The following is a 22217-nucleotide window of genomic DNA, read 5'->3' on the forward strand; positions in this document are numbered from 1 at the left end:
CCTCCATACCTACACTGAAATCAACCACCACCCAAGAGCCAATAAGTTTTAGAGCAAGACATACCACGCAAATTCTCCAGCAACGCAGGAACATAGCCCTGAACATCAACATACAGGCTGCCCAAGGTCACACCTAACACATAGACCCATCTCAAAACTCATTACTGGGCACTCCATTGCTCTCCAAAGAGAAGAAATCAAGTTCCACGCACCAGAACACTGACGCAAGCTTCCCTAACCAGGAAACCTTGACAAGCCAATCGTCTAACCCCACCCACTGGGTTAATCCTCCACAATAAAAAGGAACCACAGACCTCCAGAATACAGAAAGCCCACTCCAGATACAGCAATCTAAACAAGAAGAAAAGGCAAAGAAATACCCAACAGGTAAAGGAACATGAAAAATGCCCACCAAGTCAAACAAAAGAGGAGGAGATAGGGAATCTACCTGAAAAAGAATTTAGAATAATGATAATAAAAATGATCCAAAATCTTGAAAACAAAATGGAGTTACAGATAAATAGCCTGGAAACAAAAGATTGAAAAGATGCAAGAAATGTTTAATAAAGACCTAGAAGAAATAAAAAAGAGTCAATTAAAAATGAATAATGCAATGAATGAGATCAAAAACACTTTGGAGGGAACCAAGAGTAGAATAATGGAGGCAGAAGATAGGATAAGTGAGATAGAAGATAAAATGGTGGAAATAAATGAAGCAGAGAGGAAAAAAGAAAAAAGGATCAAAAGAAATGAGGACAACCTCAGGGACCTCTGGGACAATGTGAAACGCCCCAACATTCAAATCATAGGATTTCCAGAAGAAGAAGACAAAAAGAAATCCCAACAATCTTGATTCCAGTTTGTTCTTTCTACAGCCCAGCGTTTCTCATGATGTACTCTGCATATAAGTCAAATAATCAGGGTGACAATATACAGCCTTGACATACTCCTTTCTTGATTTGAAACCAGTCTGTTGTTCCATGTCCAGTTCTAACTGTTGCTTCCTGACCTGCATACAGGTTTCTCAAGAGGCAGGTCAGGTGGTCTGGTATTCCCATCGCTTGAAGAATGTTTCAGAGTTTTTTGTGATCCACACAGTCAAAGGCTTTGGCATAGTCAATAAAGCAGATGTAGATGTTTTTCGGGAACTCTCTTGCTTTGGTGATGATCTGAAATGTTGTCAATTTGATCTCTGGTTCCTCTGCCTTTTCTAAATCCAGCTTGAACATATGGAAGTTCATGGTTCATGTACTGTTGAAGCCTGACCGGAGAATTTTGAGCATTGCTTTCCTAGCGTGTGAGATGAGTGCAACTGTGCAGTAGTTTGAGCATTCTTTGGCATTGCCTTTCTTTGGGACTGGAATGAAAACTGACCTTTTCCAGTCCTGTGGCCACTGCTGAGTTTTCCAAATTTGCTGGCATATTCAGTGCAGCATTTTCACAGCATCATCTTTTAATATTTGAAATAGCTCAACTGGAGTTCCATCATCTCCACTAGCTTTGTTCATAGGCCCACTTGACTCCACACTCCAGGATGTCTGGCTCTAGGTGAATTATCATACCATCGTGATTATCTGGGTCATGAAGATCTTCTTTGTATAGTTCTTCTGTGTATTCTTGCCACCTCTTCTTAATATCTGCTGCTTTTATAGGTCCAAAAATTACCAAATGCAAAAATGTTAGGTCCAAAAATTCCACATGCAAAAATTATTTGTATTTATATATACACAACTTTTCATTTATGTATTCATCCCTTGGACAGCAAGGAGATCAAACCAGTCAGTTTTACTGTGTATTATTTTGAGTTGTTTCACCCAAAGTTAGAAGAGAGAATAGCTAGATACCTGTTCCTTCAAACCTGTCTTGCCCTACTTTATCCACAAGGAAAGAAATAAAAAGTCACATAACCACTAAATAATGTAGTATGAATTCAGTTACAAGTGTCATAAAAAGAAGACATTTTCACCCTACTGTTCCTATCTACCTAGGAAAAGTATACTGTTCGTTGAGGCTTGAATTCAAATGTCAACTTCCTGTGAAGACATCTCCTGAGCAAATTAGTCACATTTTCCTATCTTATTCCAGAACATTTGAAACATATTACATATTACATTTTGTATTATTTCCCTATATGCCCTCCCTCTCTAGACTATAAACAGTTCAATGGTATAGGCATAAGCCATGTATTATGCAGATCTTTGAGTTCACAAGGCTTGTATCACTGCTGAAAAATGTTTCTTGGGAAAAGGAATGAATTCAAAATAAAATCTCACATGTAAAACCAATTTAAAGGAGTTTGAGCTCACAATCATTAATTTTATCATTTGTCTCAAACTTTTAAGTGTGAAGTGATATATATAGGTAAATATATCATGATTTTATTAGATAAAGAATTAACTAACTTTATGTTCAAAATATACCTTTAATTAGGAGTAAGAGTATATGGTAATTGGAAGTATAATCTCACTGAGCCTATGAGGATAAAAAATCATTACTAAAGTTACATTTGGAGAATTTGCATTCTGACTACAAATAGTTATTTAATTGTGCCTAAACTTATCCATGATTGCATGATGTTTTGGTTTTGCTTTTTGAAATAGTTCAATTTACTCCATTATGTAGGATGGGGCATCCAAGAATGTGCTAAAAGACCTCATAAATAATGACACTATAGATATAGATATAGACATGTGTTAATTACAATAAAGAAAATAATAAGCTAAAATTCTCAGAGTAGTATACAATACTAGTAGGTGAGTCATTAGACATAAGATGCTAAAATAAAATAATTATAAAATAAAATTATAAATTTTATAAAATAAAATAAAATTGTAAAAATTATAAATAATAATGTCAGCAGTTTACAAGATTGTGTGTGAAAAAATAATGTAAATCACTGATGGTATATTCCTTTCTTCTCATCTTTAGGGTTGCTGGAGAAAGATAACTATTGATGACTTTCTGCCTTTTGATGAAGTAAATAATCTACTGCTTCCAGCTACAACCTATGAATTTGAACTTTGGCCAATGCTTTTGTGTAAAGCTATCATTAAGCTGGCAAATGTTGAGTAAGTAGAATAAAGAATTATCACCCACTTGTGTAAAAACAAAATGGCAAGCAGCAGCAACAACAACTATGCATCAATATTGCATAGCTTTATTTTTCAAAAAATCATTTTTAAAAAGCATTTTCTCCAAACAGTGTAAACTTTCTAATATAGCAATAAACATTCCAAAGCCACTGGTTTGAAGTGTTATGTTAGCCAGCAATGAGACAAAATTCCCCCAAGAAAAATGCTCAAAACTGATTCTGTATCCAGTGTTTTCTTATGATGAATGGAAAGTCAGTCATGGAAAGTAAAGTTTCGGTTTAATGAGAGAAAGAAGTTATTTTGTAGGGGAAAATACTGGTTCATCTAATTATTGAATATATGTCCTGTTGTTGTTGCTTAGTTGCTAAGTCATGTCCAACTCTTTTGCAACCCCATGGACTGTAGCCTACCAGGCTTCTCTGTCCATGGGAATTTTCCAGTCAAAAATACTGGAGCGCGTTGCCATTTCTTACTCCAGTGTATCCTGGGTCCAGTTAAAGTCTTAGGCTCTGTGTATGCAGCCATCATTTGCTAGTCTTGATAATCTAATCTCTTTTGAAGGATGTCCATGTGTTCCTCATGGTTTAGGTAGCACTGGTCCTTTTATACATTCACAATGAAAACTAGCATGTTTCCTTCAATATTCCTGAGAAATCTGCTTGTGTCTTATATTCCTGCACCAACCTATGCAAGACATGTCTCAGCCTCCTCTTGCAGACTGTGGTCCTTCTATTCTGGTCCTTGTGCCAGTGCTAAGCTGTTTGAGTGGTGTTTGACTCTTTGCAACCCCAGGGACTGTAACCCACCAGGCTCCCCTGTCCATGGAATTTTCCAGGCAAGAATACTGGAGTGGGTTGCCATTTCCTTCTCCAGGGGATCTTCCTGAGGCAGGGATTGAACCCACCTCTCTTATATCTCCAGCATTGGTAGGTGCATTCTTAACCACTAGTGCTTTATTCTGGCCTGAGTGATGCAAGAAAGCTTTGATACCTGAGCTGCCAAGGCAAGGCAACTGTGCGTCTCCAATCCATGGGAGAATTCTCACACACAATGCACCAGCTTGAATGTGCTACCCTTCCCCCGCCTGCAGTTTATCACAGCAGGGCCTTTTCATCAGAACACACCCGCTTGCTCTAACAGGCCACTCCAGCCACTGGCTCAAAGCTCAGCCCCCTCCCCTTCTATTATTATACACAGCTATGTCAGGCAGAAGCTTGGTCTGCTTTTCTGCGGTTTTCTTTTGGCTCAGCTTCCTTTTTCTCTCCCAAAGCCACACAAACAAAAACAGCCCCTCCTACTGCCACCCTCTTCATCTCTCTTTTCTGTTACCAACCCTCAATTTTCTATCTGGGATTTGTGTTACCCAGTTTGCAACCCTTAATTTCAATCATTTTAAAAAGCTCAGCTCAAAGCACTTAGACAGTTGAATACTACTAAGCATTTAAAATGGTAACAACTATGTTTGTTTATCTTTGAAAGGAAATAATGTTCCTAATTCTCAGATCTAACTTGAAGTCCTGAGAAGGAGAGCAACCAGGCCAGTGAAGCAGTAAATGCATGACCCGGATAATTGGAGTGGCATTTTTATCTCCCTTAAAGCTACAGTAGAATTTTAAAGCAACTTGAGAAATGGCATTATGGTTATTTTTGAAAAACAAACAAATCCAACTTGTGAATAAAGGACCAGACTTAATCTAGGATGCTTCTTAGACCTTGAAGTGGAAATCACTACATGGTCCAATTTATATTTGTCCAAAAGTTTTTCTCAGAATTTACAGTAGATAGTGAATTTCTTAATGTGAGTTTTAGCTTTCTACACTAAAAATTAATAGTTAGTAGTTAGTTAAATATCACTGTGACATGTGCAGAGGAAAAAACATTACTTTTATGAGCTTCACACAGTCACCTCCTAAATATGATTATTCAAAGAGGAGGTTGGACTGTGAATATCTATTCCAGTAGATATTTGTTATCTTGGAGATATGTGGACACATCACAGTTTATAATCTGCAAACAAAAAACCAATATAAATTTCTAAATGATTGAATGTGTGACTAAGATTTCTTTCTGAATTAAAAAACTTGTATCCCAATAATACCATCAGTCACCACCACTGGCATAACATGGAACTGAAGCTCTGATTCCTGAGCAAAATATAGATACAGCATTTGTGTGTGTTACTGAAAATAGACTAATCACTTCAGAAAAATATTAAAAGTAAAGGATTAAAATAAGAAGAGTGATATTTAATCAATCACAGTCTCACTGACTTTATGCCATAGTGGCAGATCCACTCTTTTGTACAAGATAGAATGGATGTTTCCGGCTTCTCAAAAATTATTTAAGGATTTTATCAAAAATGTCTGATGCCTATCTTGTCCTGCCGTGTGTGAGACTGGTTTAATATACAGACTCATAGGAATCTTTATGATAATTACTGAAACACCAAAGAGGAAAGACACTGCCTTATTTTTAAAAGAACATGATAATATGTTGAATATACAGAAGAGATTATGTATCATCTATATATATGAAGTGAAGTGAAGTGTAAGTAGCTCAGTGGTGTCCAATTCTATGCAACCGCATGGACTGTAGACTGCCAGGCTCCTCCCGTGGAATTTTCCAGGCCAGAATATTGGAGTGGGTAGCCGTTCCCTACTCCAGGGGATCTTCCCAACCCAGGCAGTGAACCCAGGCATCAAACCCAGATCTCTTGCATTGCAGGAGGATTCTTTACCAGCTAAGCCACAAGGGAAGCCCAAGAATACTGGAGTGGGTAGCCTATCCCTTCTCTAGGGGATCTTCCTGACCCAGGAATCAAACCAGGGTCTCCTGCATTGCGGGTGGATTCTTTACCAACTGAGCTATCAGGGTAAATGCCTTATCAAAACAAGTCATCTGATTGTTGGAAAAGTATATTCTTATGCCGTCATTTATAACCAGTGGGACCCCTACGTTTATTCTTATCGTGCGTGTGTGTGTGTGCTCAGTCGTTCTGACTCTTGGTGACCCCATGGACTGCAGCTCACCAGGCTCCTCTGTCCATGGAATTTTCCAGGCAAGGATACTTAAGTGGGTTGCCATTTCCACTCCAGGGGGTCTTGCTGACCCAGGGATTGAACCAAATCTCCTACTTCTCCTGCTTTAGCAGGCAGATTCTTTACCACTAAGCCATCTGGGGAGCCCCACTCATTCTTTTATCACTGCTTGTTACAGATTCCTGTCTTTTACAGACCTCTCCCTGTTTTCAAATGTTATTGACGGTATCATTGTGTTTTTGCTTTTTCAGCATCCATGTGGCAGAGAGGAGAGAACTGGGAGAGTTCACAGTGATTCATGCACTCACGGGCTGGTTACCAGAAGTCATTTCTCTCCAGTATGTTTGACCATTAAATTACTCATATATTTTTCTTGTTTCTTCCTCAGTAAAGTTGCTTTAACTAAAATATTCTTAGTCTTAAAGAAAATTTCAAACATTGCCACATTTTACAAAATGTTTGGAAAATAGCATGTTATAGTATTACATACAATTTATTGAGAATTGCAGGATTAATTCTTTTTACTTATATATAATAAATTTAATCCTTAAATATTTGAATTACAAGTATTAAAACAATGCTAATTATTTACTATGGTAAAATATTTATAGGTGACCCCTTTATTCTCATAACATTTATTCAGTACAGAAAAATGAAAGCAACTTTTAATTAGCTACCCATACTAGGGAATAAATAACACTAAAATGCCTATTAGACCTTAGGCACTTTAATATATTATTCCGTTAAAACTCACAGTCCTGAAAAGATGATCTTATTTGATCATCCATATGACCTTATCAGCTCAGTGTTGTAAATCATTAGAAATGAGAAAACTGAAGTTTATAGTAGTTGAATTCCCTGAAGCTGTGTACATTGTACCTAGAGGTAAAATTTGAATCTAAATATTTCTGGAGCCAAAGCACATAGTATTTCTCTCATATGATTCTAGATATATAAAAATTGTTTGCCTATGTATAAAGAGAGAGCATTTAATGCAAAGCATACTTAAAATTTCACAAATATTTTTTGTTTCATACATAAAGGTTATAGACATATGATTTGAACATATTACCATTGACACTGAAAATTAATCAGACTAAGGTGCATAGGTTTTAGAAAAGGCAGAGGAACCAGAGATCAAATTGCCAACATCTGTTGGATCATCAAAAAAACAAGAGAGTTCCAGAAAAACATCTATTTCTGCTTTATTGACTATGCCAAAGCCTTTGACTGTGTGGATCACAATAAACAGTGCAAAATTCTGAAAGAAATGGGAATACCAGAATACCTGACCCACCTCTTAAGAAACCTGTATGCAGGTCAGGAAGCAACAGTTAGAACTGGACATGGAACAACAGACTGGTTCCAAATAGGAAAAGGAGTACGTCAAGGCTATATATTGTCACCCTGCTTATCTAACTTATATGCAGAGTACATCATGAGAAACGCTGGGCTGGAGGAAGCACAGGCTGGAATCAAGATTGCCGGGAGAAATATCAATAACCTCAGATATGCAGATGACATCACCCTTATGGCAGAAAGTGAAGAAGAACTAAAGAGCCTCTTGATGAAAGTGAAAGAGAAGAGTGAAAAAGTCGGCTTAAAGCTCAACATTCAGAAAACTAAGATCATGACATCCAGTCCCATCACTTCATGGCAAATAGATGGGGAAACAGTGGAGGCAGTGTCAGACTTTATTTTTTTGGGGCTCCAAAATCACTGCAGATGGTGATTGCAGCCATGAAATTAAAAGACGTCTACTGCTTGGAAGGAAAGTTATGACCAACCTAGATAGCATATTGAAATGCAGAGACATTACTTTGCCAACAAAGGTCCGTCTAGTCAAGGCTATAGTTTTTCCAGTAGTCATGTATGGATGTGAGAGTTGGACTGTGAAGAAAGCTGAGTGCCAAAAAATTGATGCTTTTGAACTGTGGTGTTGGAGAAGACTCTTGAGAGTCCCTTGGACTGCAAAGAGATCCATCCAGTCCATCCTAAAGGAGATCAGTCCTGGGTGTTCATTGGAAGGACTGATGCTGAAGCTGAAGCTCCAATACTCTGGCCACCTCATGCGAAGAGTTGACTCATTGGAAAAGATCCTGATGCTGGGAGGGATTGGAGGCAGGAGGAGAAGGGGATGACAGAGAATGAGATGGCTGGATGTCATCACCGACTTGATGGACATGAATTTGAGTAAACTCTGGGAGTTGGTGATGGACAGGGAGGCCTGGCGTGCTGCAATTCATGGGGTCGCAAAGAGTCGGACATGACTGAGCGACTGAACTGAACTGAACTGAAGGTGCATAGAGATAATTATATCAATAGATCTAAACATACTATCAATCAGAATGCTGATTTTTACAAGATCAAATCCACAGTACAGTCACCAATTTGGATCATCTCTGATCTCTGATGTTAGAAAGCTAGCATTCTCAGGTCCAGGTTAAAGCAGATTGAAGACAGGTTCTAGTCACTTGGATTCTATCATTTAAAACATCCTTTCAGCAGGATGAGCTAGCCACTGCATAGTTCAAATAAAAATATTTGTAAATGAAGAAACAGACAAAGGATTAATCTCAAAAATATACAAGCAACTCCTGCACCTCAATTCCAGAAAAATAAATGACCCAATCAAAAAATGGGCCAAAGAACTAAACAGACATTTCTCCAAAGAAGACATACAGATGGCTAACAAACACATGAAAAGATGCTCAACATCACTCATTATCAGAGAAATGCAAATCAAAACCACAATGAGGTACCATTACACGCCAGTTAGGATGGCTGCTATCCAAAAGTCTACAAGCAATAAATGCTGGAGAGGGTGTGGAGAAAAGGGAACCCTCTTACACTGTTGGTGGGAATGCAAACTAGTACAGCCGCTATGGAAAACAGTGTGGAGATTTCTTAAAAAACTGGAAATAGAACTGCCATATGACCCAGCAATCCCACTTCTGGGCATACACACTGAGGAAACCAGATCTGAAAGAGACACATGCACCCCAATGTTCATCGCAGCACTGTTTATAATAGCCAGGACATGGAAGCAACCTAGATGCCCATCAGCAGATGAATGGATAAGGAAGCTGTGGTACATATACACCATGGAATATTACTCAGCCGTTAAAAAGAATTCATTTGAACCAGTCCTAATGAGATGGATGAAGCTGGAGCCCATTATACAGAGTGAAGTAAGCCAGAAAGATAAAGAACATTACAGCATACTAACACATATATATGGAATTTAGAAAGGTGATAATGATAACCCTATATGCAAAATAGAAAAAGAGACACAGAAATACAGAACAGACTTATGAACTCTGTGGGAGAATGTGAGGGTGGGATATTTCAAAAGAACAGCATGTATACTATCTATGGTGAAACAGATCACCAGCCCAGGTGGGATGCATGAGACAAGTGCTCCGGCCTGGTGCACTGGGAAGACCCAGAGGAATCGGGTGGAGAGGGAGGTGGGAGGGGGGATCGGGATTGGGAATACATGTAAATCCATGGCTGATTCATATCAATGTATGACAAAACCCACTGGGAAAAAAAAATAATAATAATAAAAATAAATTAAAAAAAAATATATTTGTAGGGAAAAATTAGGAGAGTAGACAAACTCCTTGACACCTTTTCCTGGAAGAGAACTGACCTTGCTTTTTGCCTTCAGAAAGGTCCAGATGGCAGCCTTTTATATCTTCTCATGGAAAATCATTTTCTGATACCTAAGAGAATATTTATTGGCATAATATGGTCAATGTTAGTAAGGAGAAGTAGAGAGAGGGTGGGATTTATAAACATGGACTTTACTAATTTTTATCTTCAATGTTGATGGAATACTTATAATTTTCCTTTAATTTTTCCTGCAATAAAGATACCAGAGACATTAAAACATCAGACATCTATCAGAGGGTGGTAAAGAAACAGGAGATCAAAATAATTTTTGACTAGGAAATTATTAAATTAAAAATTGTGAATAATCTCTTGCTAGAATCATACAGTGAAATTTTGCATGAAAATTAAAAACAATGTTCATATACTTTCATGATTATAAAACCAGTTTAATAATTAAATTAAATTTAAAAATTGTAGTATTTTAGATGCTCAATTTGCATGAATATATGATTGCTTATAAAATGTCTATAATAATGATATAAGGGAAGGAAGCTTGAGCTTTGGATTCAGAACTGTATATCTAGATTTACATTTTTATACTTCCTGCTTCAAGCTATGTAAATTTTACAAGTAATATGATTTTGGGGGCCCAGAGTTTCCATATGTAAAATAGGGGTAAAAAATTACCTATCCTATCTGGCTGTTCTGGGGATTGAAAAGGTGAGAGTGTTGGAAAAAGTAGCTGATGTATGGTAGAGAGATAATTAGTGCTAGTTCCTTTCCCCTAATGCATATCACTAGATTATTTAATATTATATAGAAATATGTATGATAGCTAGCAATCAACCTTTGGAAGCAGAGAAAAGTCTAAACAAATAAGTGAGACTGACTCAGATGTTCAAATTTATCATTTTACTTCTAAATATAATCAAAAAGTAAAAGATATGTACTCTCTTTGATTTATGTCAAATGTGTAGGATTTTTTATTATGAATACTCTGCCACAGTATTCATATAATTTAAAATTGCAATTACACTGTAAAATCACAGAGTTAATTCATGTGTATATATGTGTATAATTTTAAATGAAAAGAATGTCATGGAACTGTAATAATGATTGTTAAGAAATGTTTAATTTGAAATCACTGTCTGCCAAGGATGCAGGGAGAGGTTGGGCATGGCTTCCTGGAGAAAGTTCTGATTTGATCAGAGCCCCTACTCTTGGCTGGGTTTGATTTGAGAAGAAGGGAGGGAAAGGGTATGGTAAGCAGGAGAACGGTAAGATCAAAGCCATTGGTCTGTTCAGAAGTTGGATGGTTCTTTTACTACGAAGGATTCCGTGTGCCAAGACAGCCCCTGAGGGACTCCATTGGACATGGTCATGGTCATGGTTTAACAGAAGTCCAATAGAATCAGACTACTGAAGTTTCAAATTGTGTTCACTGCTGACTTTTTCCATATGAAAATCAGTAGAGTGAAAAGTGTTTTGTGATGTCTTCAACAGACAGCCCTTTCCCTTCCCTCTCTCATAGAAATACCAAAGGGAGACATTGCTAGATTTCCAATTGTTGACCTTGCCTCATGTTTTCCTACAGTTAGCACTGTCTTATCATTTGAAAATAAAAAACAAAAATTGTAACTCTCTGTATTATACTAGAAACACAGAGTGGATATTAGAAGTCTGCCAATTTCAAATGAAGAGATGATGTTTTTCTCCACAAATTTTTCTGAACTTGATGTAATTCATTTGAGAATGGAACACTCCACCATCCCACAGTTAAGTCTAACTGTTCAAGAAGTTGTATAGTCTCATCCTGTGGGGTTTGAATATTTCTTTTTCACAGTATAACATTTATTACATTGTAGGTGGAAAAAAACACATAGTTTTGGATTCAGAAAGATCTCTTTTAATCCTGATTTTAGTATTTCCTAGTCTATCATTTCGGAGAAGGCAATGGCACCCCACTCCAGTATTCTTGCCTGGAAAATCCCATGGGCGGAGGAGCCTGGTAGGCTGCAGTCCATGGGGTCGCGAAGAGTCGGACATGACTGAGCGACTTCACTTTCACTTTTCACTTTTACTCATTGGAGAAGGAAATGGCGACCCACTCCAGTGTTCTTGCCTGGAGAACCCCAGGGACGGGGTCGCACAGAGTCGGACACAACTGAAGCGATTTAGCAGCAGCAGCAGTAGCAGTCCACCATTTGTGACTGCATAAAATTTGCAACCTTCTCTTATACCTCAATTATGATTGCACTACTTAGGTTACAGAGCCTTTGGGGTATTAAATGCAAAATACAAAACAAAACAAAAAACCCTACCTGGCCACCCACATCTTCATTCCGCTTCTCAAATGTTCTAAAATCATTATCCCCTAGGGTCTTAACCTGAACTGTTCTTTCTTTATGCCTTAAATGATCTTCCATCAGATATTTACTTGGCTGGATATGTCATAATACTTAGATCTCACCAGGTTTAAATATCAACTCCTCAGAAAAGCCTTTTCAGCCATCTCGGTTTAAATAATTTCTTTCCCAAATGATTCCATAGCCCATTGTTTATTATTTTATTTTCATTATGAAAGTTATCACTACCTTCCACTGAGAAGTTATCACTGCCTTCCATCTTCCACTAAGATGTATGAGAATAGGAACTCTTTTTTGTCTTTTTCAATGTTGAGACTTCCAGTGCTTAGAAAAAATGAAACAGCATGACCGGTACATGGTATAATCTGAATAAATGTTGATAGAATAATTTTAAAAATACTTTAAAAGGCTAAACTAGAAGTGTGTAAAAGATTCTTTGGTAGTGCAGGAACATATAGCTTAATTTCCCCAGAAAGTAATGCTTAAAGTGATCTCAAAGGATTAGTTGAAACTAGTGAGGCTTATTGGGGCAGGGAAGCCAACTCAGAGAAGAAAGAATAGCATGGAAGGACAAGACAGCATGGTGTACTCCCAGAAAAGCACATGAATCTGCAGGAGTGGATTTTGGCTGCTGGATTCTAGAAGAGAGGTGAGTAGGGTGTGGAGAGGTGTATAGGAGCAAAACAGACGAAGTTAAGAAATTTGCAACAGAATGTCGCTGAGAGATTTTATATAGGAGGATGATCTCGATCAGGCTTGTGAGTTTGGAGGCTTGCTCAGAGCAGGAGGACAGATATGAGGACTGGAGCAGGGAACCTGGTTTGTGCAGCACTGCAGAAGGGCTTCTATGGAAAAAAACTGGTAAAAATGGAGAAAGGGGGACTTCCCTGGTGGTCCTGAGGCTAAAACTCCACATTCTCAATGCAGGGGGCCCCAGATCAATCCCTGGTCAGGGAACTAGATCCCACCTGCTGCAACTAAGAGTTCATATGTGGGATCAACTGAAGATCCCGCATCCATAACAAAGATGGAAGATTCCAAGTGCTGCAATGAAGACCCGGTGCAGCCAAATAAATAAATGTTTAAAAAAGAAAAGATAAAAGAGAACGTTTAAAAAAAAAAAAAAGAATGTTGAAAGGGTTGTCTACTGCAGTAGGAGGAAGAGGGATCAATGGGATATATTTTTTATTTGAGGAGAGTTTCGAGGAGAGTTTCAAGGTGAGAGACTTGGTCATTCTCACTTTTCTAAGTGGACTGAAAAGTAGAAGATGGTAACAGGATGTTTTTGTTGGTTGATCAATTGATTTGTTCTTGGATAGTTGTCTATTAGATGGTTGTACACATGAGCCTGGTTATCTGAAGAGAGGTTTGAGCTGGAGCTTATGAGTTGAGGGTTACATACACATACAGGTGAACCCAAAATGTGATTGCACTTATTCACTCACTGAGGAAAGGATATAGGATAGCAAGAGCATACTGAGGAGAACTATGGAGTTCAGTCAGTTCAGCTACTCAGTCATATCTGACTCTTTGTGACCCCATGGACTGCAGCATGCCAAGCTTCCCTGTCCATCACCAACTCCCAGAGCTTGCTCAAACTCATGTCCATCGAGTCGGTGATGCCATCCAACTATTTCATCCTCTGTCGTCCCCTTCTTCTCCTGCCTTCAATCTCTCCCAGTATCAGGATCTTTTCTAATGAGTCAGTTCTTCCCATCAAGTGGCCAAAGTATTGGAGTTTCAGCATCAGTCCTTCCAATGAATATTTAGGGTTATTTTCCTTTAGGATTGATTGGTTTGATCTCCTTGCAATCTTCTCCAACACCACAGTTCAAAAGCATCAATTCTTCAGTGCTAAGCTTTCTTTATGGTCCAACTCTCACATCTATACCTGACTACTGGAAAAACCATAGCTTTGACTAGACAGACATTTGTTGACAAAGTAATGTCTCTGCTTTTGAATATGCTGTCTAGGTTTGTCATAGCTTTTCTTCCAAGGAGCAAGCGTCTATTAATTTCATGGCTGCAGTCACAGTCTGCAGTGATTTTGGTGCCCAAGAAAAGAAAATCTGTCTCTGCTTTTTAATATGCTATCTAAGTTTGTCATAGCTTTTTTTTTTTTTTGCAATAAAAGATGCAAAGCTTCTTTTAATTTCATGCCTGCAGTCACCGTATGCAATAATTCTTGCCTGGAGAATCCCCATGGACAGAGGAGTCTGGCGGGCTGCGGTCCATGTGATCAGAGTCGGACACAGCTGAAGCAACTTAGCATGAATGCATACAACATAATAATTCAATGTTTTTTATATGTTGAGAAATGGTCAGCACAGATCTAGTTAACAGGCATCACCACACATGGTTATAATTTTTTTTTCTTGTGGTGAAAACTTTTAAGATCTACTTATACACTACGGTATTATTAACCACAGTCACCCTGCTGTGCATTACAGTGCTCTGACTCATTTATTGTATAACTGGAAATTTGTATTTTTGGAATACCTTCACTATTTTGCCCAAATCCCACCCTTTGCCTCTGACAACCACAAATCTATTCTCTATATCAATGAGTGTGTTTGCTTTCAGATTCCATATATAAGTGAAGCAAATCATACAGTATTTGTCTTTCTTTGATGTATTTCACTTAGTATAATGTCCTTAAGGGGCTTCCTTCATAGCTCAGTCAGTAAAGAATCCATCTGCAATGCAGGAGGCCCAGGTTCTATTCCTGGTTCAGGAAGATCCCCTAGAAAAGGAAATGACAACCCACTCCATTATTCTTGTCTGAGCAATCCCATGGACAGAGGAGCCTGGCTGGCTACAGTCCATAGGGTTGCAAGAGTCAGACATAACTGAGCAACTAAACCACCACTACTAATGTCCTCAAAGTCCATCCACATTGTTTCAAATGGCAAGATTTCTTTCCTTTTTTAATGGCTAAACAATGTTACATTGTGTATATGAATACTACACTTTATTCATTCATCCGTCCATAGACACATACATCTTGGCTATTGTAAATAACATTGCAGAGAACATGAGATTGTTCTTTTTGACAAACTTCTGTCTTTTTGAGTTAGTGCTTTCATTTCCTATGGATAAATACCCAGAAGTGGAATTGTGGGACTATGTGATAGTTCTATTTTTAATTTTTTGAGGAAATTCCATACTGTTTTCCATTCTGGCTGTATCAACTTATGTTCCTACCAACAGTGTACAAGGGTTCCTTTTGCTCCATATCCTTGCCAACGCTTGTCATTTCTTGTCTTTTTAGTAATAACTAGTATGCATGTGAGGTTGTAACTCATTGTGGGTTTGACTTATATTTTACCTGATTATTAGTGATGTTTAGCGCATTTTGTTGTACCTGTTGACCATCAGTTTATCTTCCTTGCAAATATGTCTGTTCAGATCCTCTGCCCATTTATTAGCTGGATTATCTTTTTATTGATTAATTCAGATCTTAATTTGAATTAGTTAAAATTAAAACCTGGTCTGTTCAGATTTTCTGGTTTTTTTTTGTATTAGTAAGTGGTATGTTTCTAGGAATTTATCCATTTCTTTTAGGTTGTCCAATTTGTTGTGTGTTTGTTTCTTAGTCTTTTATGGTTCTTTGTATTTTGTGTATTAAGTACAATGTGTCTGTTTCATTTCTGATTTTATTTATTTGTTTTTGTTGGTGAGTCTAATTAAGGGCTTTTCGGTTTTGTCTGTCCTTTCACAAAACCAGCTCTTAGTTTCTTTGATTTTTTTCTATTGTCTTTTTAGTCTTTCAATCATTTATTTAAACTCTGATATTTGTTATTCGGGAAGATCCCCTGGAAGAGGGCATGGCAGTCCAGTCCAATACTCTTGCCTGGAGAATCCCATGAATAGAGGAGCCTGATGGGCTACAGTCCATATACGGTCTCAAAGAGTCAGACATGACTGAAATGACTTACCACCACCACATTTGTTATTACCTTCCTTCTACTAAATTTAGGCTTCATTTGTTCTTCTTTTCTAGTTCTTTAAGGCGTGAAGTTAGGTAGTTTTTTTAAGATCTGACTTCTTGATGTACCTCTTAGAATTACTTTTGTCTTGTTATATTTGATTTGCTGTTGTTGTATCTGTTGTATTTTTGTTATGCTGTACTTCCATTTTATTTATCTCAAAGCATTTTGTTGATTTCTTTTTTGACCCATTGGTGGTCAGTAGCATGTTGTTTAATCTCCACATAGCTGTGGATTTCCCAGTTTTCTTCTTGTAATTAATTTCTAGTTTCATACTAGAAAACATGTGCTTGGAAAAGGTGGGTGCTATGATTTCAATCTTCTTGAATTCATTAAAATATTTTTTGTGACCTAACATGATCTATTCTGGAGAATACTCCATGTAGAAAAATGTTTATTCTGTTGGTTTCGGATGGAAAGTTCTGTATGTGTCTAAATCCATTTTATTTAATGTGTTTCTCAAGACCAATGAGCTTCCCTGGTAGCTCAGCTGGTAAAGAATCCGCCTGCATGCAGGAGAACCCGGTTTGATGCCTGGGTTGGGAAGATCCACTGGAGAAGGGATAGGCTACCCACTCCAGTATTCTCGCCTGGAGAATTCCATGGACATGGGAGACTGTCAGGCTACAGTCCATGGGGTTGCAGAGTCAGACATGACTGAGCAACTTTCACAAGATCAATGTTTTTTTTATCACTTTTCTGTCTGGAAGATCTATTTATTGAAGAAAGTGGGGTGTTAAAGTCTCCTATTGGGTGCTCTTCTATACACTGGCCTTGGGATTGGTGAGTCCATGAAAGCCCTTTAAGAGCTGTTTCAGACAGTAAAGAACCTGCCTGAAATGCAGGAGACCTGGTTTTGATCCCTGAGTTAGGAAGATCCCTTGGAGAAGGGAATGGAAACCCACTCCAGTATTCTTGCCGGGAGAATCCCATGGACAGAGGAGCCTTGCAGACTACAGTTGATGGGGTCACAAAGAGTCAGACATGACTGAGTGACCAAAACTTTCACTTTACTTTCACTTTCTGAGTTTTCTATAACCTTGTGGGCCTCATGGATGCAAACCCTGCTGGCTTTCAAAACTGAGTGTTTGGGGAACTTCTCTCTGATCTGCAGGTCTTAAAAGTTGGAATGCCAGATGATGCAGGGTGCAAACCCTTGCCTCCTCAGGGAAAATCTTCAGAATGTGAGTTCTTTCCAAATCATGGGTCATTGCACTGGCTGGGTTTTATGGCAAGACTGTTTCTCAGCCTCTCCTATCCATTCTCATTTGCCAGATATGTAGGAATTCCTCAGCTAGTTTTTTCCCCCCACCAAGAAAACTGTTCTGTATATAGCTGTAAATTTGCTGTGTCCCTAGGAAGAAGTGAGTTTAGAATCCTCCTATATCACCATCTTAACGGGAACTCTGTATTTGGTTTCTTTGTGTCAGCAGAGCCCAGCACAGAGTAGGCACTTCAATGCTTGTTGAATGAATGAATACATAATGGTGTTTTTAATTAAAATGTGAAGTAACTATTGATTGGTCTTATGAAATAGCAAGTTCATGTTTTTTCTGTCAGTAATTTCTTGGTGTGGAGTGAGAAGTTTAATTTGGAAATTAATTTTGTTTTTCACCTAAGCCCAGGATATGCGGACAAAGTTTGGGAGCTCTTGAGAGAAATATTGCCCGAATTTAAGCTGTCAGATGAGTCCAGCTCTGAAAGCAAAATAACTGACATAGAGGCCAAATTAAAAGAACAAGGAAAAGAAGTGAAGGATGGGAAAGAAGTGAAGGATGGAAAAGAAGTGAAGGATGGGAAAGAAGTGAAGGATGGCAAGGAATTCAAACCTGAAAATTCAATAACGACACTAAAACTGCCTGAGAAAAGTGAAAGGGCTTTAAAAGGTAAGACAATTTATATCACAATGCTATTCAGTATGGACATTGTATATAAATGATTTATAATCATTGCTGGATTTAACAACTATTTATAAGCATTGTCATTTATTAAATGTTGTGAAAACAGTCATTCAAGTTTCTCTATTTCCTGGATATTAGAGTTTGCAGTGGCATTTATGTTAATTATTTCACTATATTTTGCTCTCCTTATAATCAAAGGTAATTATATATTTTAATGATATTAAATTAATATGGTATTAATATAGAAAAAAAGACATTAAGTTTCCAGTTTCCCTTCATTAAACACATCTTTCTTATATGTCATATGTAGAGTGGAATGGGCCAAAATACCAAACCTGAAAAGTGGTCCTATTTCAGAAAATGTGAAATGGATGCAGATTAGACTATGATTTGCAGGTTGTTATTATAAGGTGAAAGTTAAATCTAGAAATTATATTTTTCAGGTTATTTTGCAAAGTGTAGAAGTGTATTTCTTAAGGTGAGAAATATACTTAATAAGTGGTCATTTTTATACTTTCTAAAATATTTCATATACCATACATATGAACAATAATGCTTGCAAGTAGAGTTGAATATACTAGAAAATGCTAAATTTTTTGTATAGCTGTGATAACATTTATAACAGTCTTTCAGATATTTATGCTTTATAAGATATTGATGTTTTGGTCTTATTTAGATCTTGCACATCAGCATTTCCAATCATATACTGCCCTGAAATAACTACTGTAAATGTCCCTCAAAGATAAGCAAAAAAATTAAGTATGTGTGATTTCTGCTCCATCATGGATCCCTCTTAAAATAATCTAATGTGCTTTAGTTTATAAAAGGAAGCAAAAATGAAAAAATAGCCAGGTTAAATTTGTTTTACCCAGTGTATCCTAAATTAATTTGAACCTGGAATCTCTTTCTTGTGTATCACAAATTAACATCTGTCTACCTTCCATCTATCTGGGTTTTCCAGGCAGCTCAGTGGTAAAGAATCCACCTGTAATGCAGAGGATGCAGGTTCAATCCCTGGGTTGGGAAGATCACCTGAAGAAGGAAATGGCAACCCATTCCAGTATTCTTGCCTAGGAAACCCCATTGACAGAGGAGCCTGGCGGGCTACAGTTCATGGGGTTGCAAAGAGTTTGACATAACTTAGTGACTTAACAACAGCAGCATCCATCCATCCAATTAACCATTCATTCAATGTACCTGGGCTTCCCTGATAGCTCAGTCAGTAAAGATCTGCCTGCAATGCCGGAGACGGGTTCAAACCCTGGGTCAGAAAGATCCCCTGGAGAAGGCAATGGCAACCCACTCTAGTATTGCCTGGAGAATTTCATGGACAGAGGAGCCTGGCGGACTACAGTCCATGGAGTCACAAAGATCAATGTACTACTTGCTGAGAATACCCATAAGTGTTCCAGGAATTAGCAGTAACTTGAGCAAAATCAAATGTGGATCTCACCTCTTAGAGCTTAAGTAACATGAGAAGGACTAACATTAATTTTAAAAATCATAAATACATACTAAGACATGAGTCTTGAAGGGAAATACAGGAAACTATAAGTCGTTCACATGGGAGACCTAGTCTGGGGCACCAGGGAAGAATTCCTTAAGGAATTTTGAGCTGTGTTCACAAAAATTAGAAGGATGATGGACTGTGGAAGGAAAAGAATTCTAGGTAGAAGAGAGAGCATATATAAATATTATGAGGCAGCAGCAGAAATGGCAGTGACTTGGAAGTCCTGGTAGATGTTCTTAGCTGGAAGAGAGGATGTGAGGAATAAAGTGGCTTAAGAAGAACCTGAAGAAGTAGGTAGGAGAGTGATCATGTCAAAACTTCTAGGTCATGCTAAGAAATTGGATCTTTACCAAAGAGCCGTTGACAGCTAATGAAGAGTTTAGAGTTGAATCATGATCTATTTCACATTTTGAAAAGGATATTCTGGTTCTCTGAGAAAAAAATAACTTGGAATGCAGGCGGAGGTGGAAGGTCAGTGGCGTAAGAAGTCACAGAAAAAACAATTTGATGACTGTTGTATCAGTTCATGTTAGAGATGACAGTAGCTTGGAGCAGGTTAATAGGATTGTCATAGTGGAGAAGCAGACACAGTAAATTATTGAGAGATATTTATAAAGTAAAAAATAGCAGGATGTGGCAAAGACAATTTGTAGAATTCTTACTTGCAGAACTGTATAGATGGTAGTATGTTTAAGGCAGCTGGGTAATGCAAAAAAGAGGAATGGCTTTATGAGGAGAGATCACAAAATGATTTAGGACATATTGAGTTTGAGGTGCCTTTAAAATAAAAAACAAAAAAAATTAAAAAATTAAAAAAAAAAAAAAAAAGAAAGAAATCAAGTGCACTTTTCATGTCAGGAGTTCCAGGCTATTGCTATACCCTTGAGGATCATTGACAAATGCATGCTAAATTAAATGATGAATTGTATTCCCAATGAGATGTTGTAGAGTGAAAAGATTAGGAACCTTAAGACTAAGCCTGAAAGAAGCTAAATATCTGAGAGCTGGTACAAAATAATGAGCTGGCAAACGAGGTTAAAGAATGATCAGGAAAATAGGAAGATCAGCTGAGCAGGTCATTGTTGAAAACTCAAAGGGAAAGAATGTTTCAAGAATCGGAGAGATTGTATGTTCCAAACAGTGTTGAGAGTAGAAATATGATGGGAATTCAAATTTCTCTGTTAGATTTTATGATACAGAGGTCACTGGGCACTGGTAAATGATGGAAGTGGAAAACACACTAGAGAGATTAAGATATAAGTGGGAAGTAAAATAATGTATAAACAAACCTGTTATAAATTTGTCTGTGAAGAATGGGAGAGTGAAAAAGTGGAATCTGTCAAGGAAAACGGGGGATTCATGAAAAATATTTAAACTTTTATCTAACGAAGATGGGTCAAGTATTTTTAAGTGGCAATTTGGAAGAGGTAGTTGAGATGACAGCCATAGCACAGGTTTCCAGAGAGCAAAAGTGAAGGGATTGGTCCAACCTGGGGAGGAATGTCTCCTCCATCCTAACAGATTGGCACAGAGAATGAGAGAAAGGATAGATGTGTATATCAGTGGGTGAGTGGGTTTGATAGAGAGAAGTTGAGGGTTTCTGAAAAAAGACTTCTATTCTCTCTCTTTATAAGCAGACCATTTATGAGCTGAGAGTGAAGTAGAGGCGGAGATAGATGGAGGTTCTCATGATTATTTAAAACAGGGCAGAAGCTTGCAGAACTAGGGAAAGATTCTCTCCAGTAGGATGTAGGACTCAGCTGCTAATTTTACTCAGAGGGGTTGGCCAGATAGGTGAAATGAAGCGACAGAGGAACAATAAATTTATTTTGTATTGGCAAAAACACATTTTGGTAAACATTTTTGCATACTTTACAAATTTCTATGTGTTTTTCCTATTTACAGATTTTATTATGTATTATTTTAAGTTATGGGTTTTGAATAGGCGTTTAGTGAAAGTATTAGTCTCTCAGTTATCTCTGACTCTTTGCAACCCCGTGGACTGTAGCTCACCAGGCTCCTCTGTCCATGGGATTTTCCCGGCAATAATGCTGGAGTGGGTTGCCATTCCCTTCTCCAGGGGATCTTCCTGATTCAGGGATTAAACCCAGGTATCTCGTATTGCAGGCAGATTCTTTACTGTCAGGGCCACCAGAGAAGCCTATTTTAAAAATCATACATGAAGTCATATATTATTACCTGTAACTAGTTTTAAGTCAAAACCACAAAATGAAATTCTGATCATCTATTTTTATACTTGTTTCCAAATTAAATATTTCATCCTATACTTATAGTTATCTTTGCCTTTGTATCTGACATAGATGTTAAATCTACTATAAAGCTAAGATCCGAGATAGTTTTATTTTGGAGGCTAAGAAACAGCACACGGTGTTAATGTTATAGTTTTTTTATATATGCAATTTTTTAAAAAAAACAACCTGATCAATACTGATTACAAATTTAGCAAATGATAAAAGAATGAATGGCAGAAATTTGAAATTTCTGTTTTAGAATTGGAAGGGATTTATTAGGGAATTAAAAATCCCAGGGAATTTTTTAAGATGAAGGAAAACATGTTTCACAGAAATGTAAATATGGATGGAAATTCAAGTGGTAGATGGTTCTGGGTACTGGGTTTCCTATGAACATCTTGTTGACAATAAGATGTTGGTGTGGATGTTGGTTGGTGGCCAGTCTCCACCA

At 37.6% G+C, this 22217-nt stretch overlaps 1 protein-coding gene across 1 annotated transcript in view; it reads left to right on the forward strand.

Moving 5' to 3' along the window:
• Positions 1 to 22217, forward strand: part of ADGB (androglobin) — a 181338-nt gene that overhangs the window by 47562 nt on the left and 111559 nt on the right. Inside the window, exons 6-8 of the mRNA XM_061130178.1 lie at positions 2929 to 3068; positions 6382 to 6468; positions 17724 to 17989. Of these exons, the coding sequence (XP_060986161.1) occupies positions 2929 to 3068; positions 6382 to 6468; positions 17724 to 17989 (493 nt within the window). The remainder of the gene's footprint in view (positions 1 to 2928; positions 3069 to 6381; positions 6469 to 17723; positions 17990 to 22217) is intronic.

Source organism: Dama dama, chromosome 26, assembly GCF_033118175.1.
Source record: "Dama dama isolate Ldn47 chromosome 26, ASM3311817v1, whole genome shotgun sequence".
Lineage (NCBI taxonomy): Eukaryota > Metazoa > Chordata > Mammalia > Artiodactyla > Cervidae > Dama > Dama dama.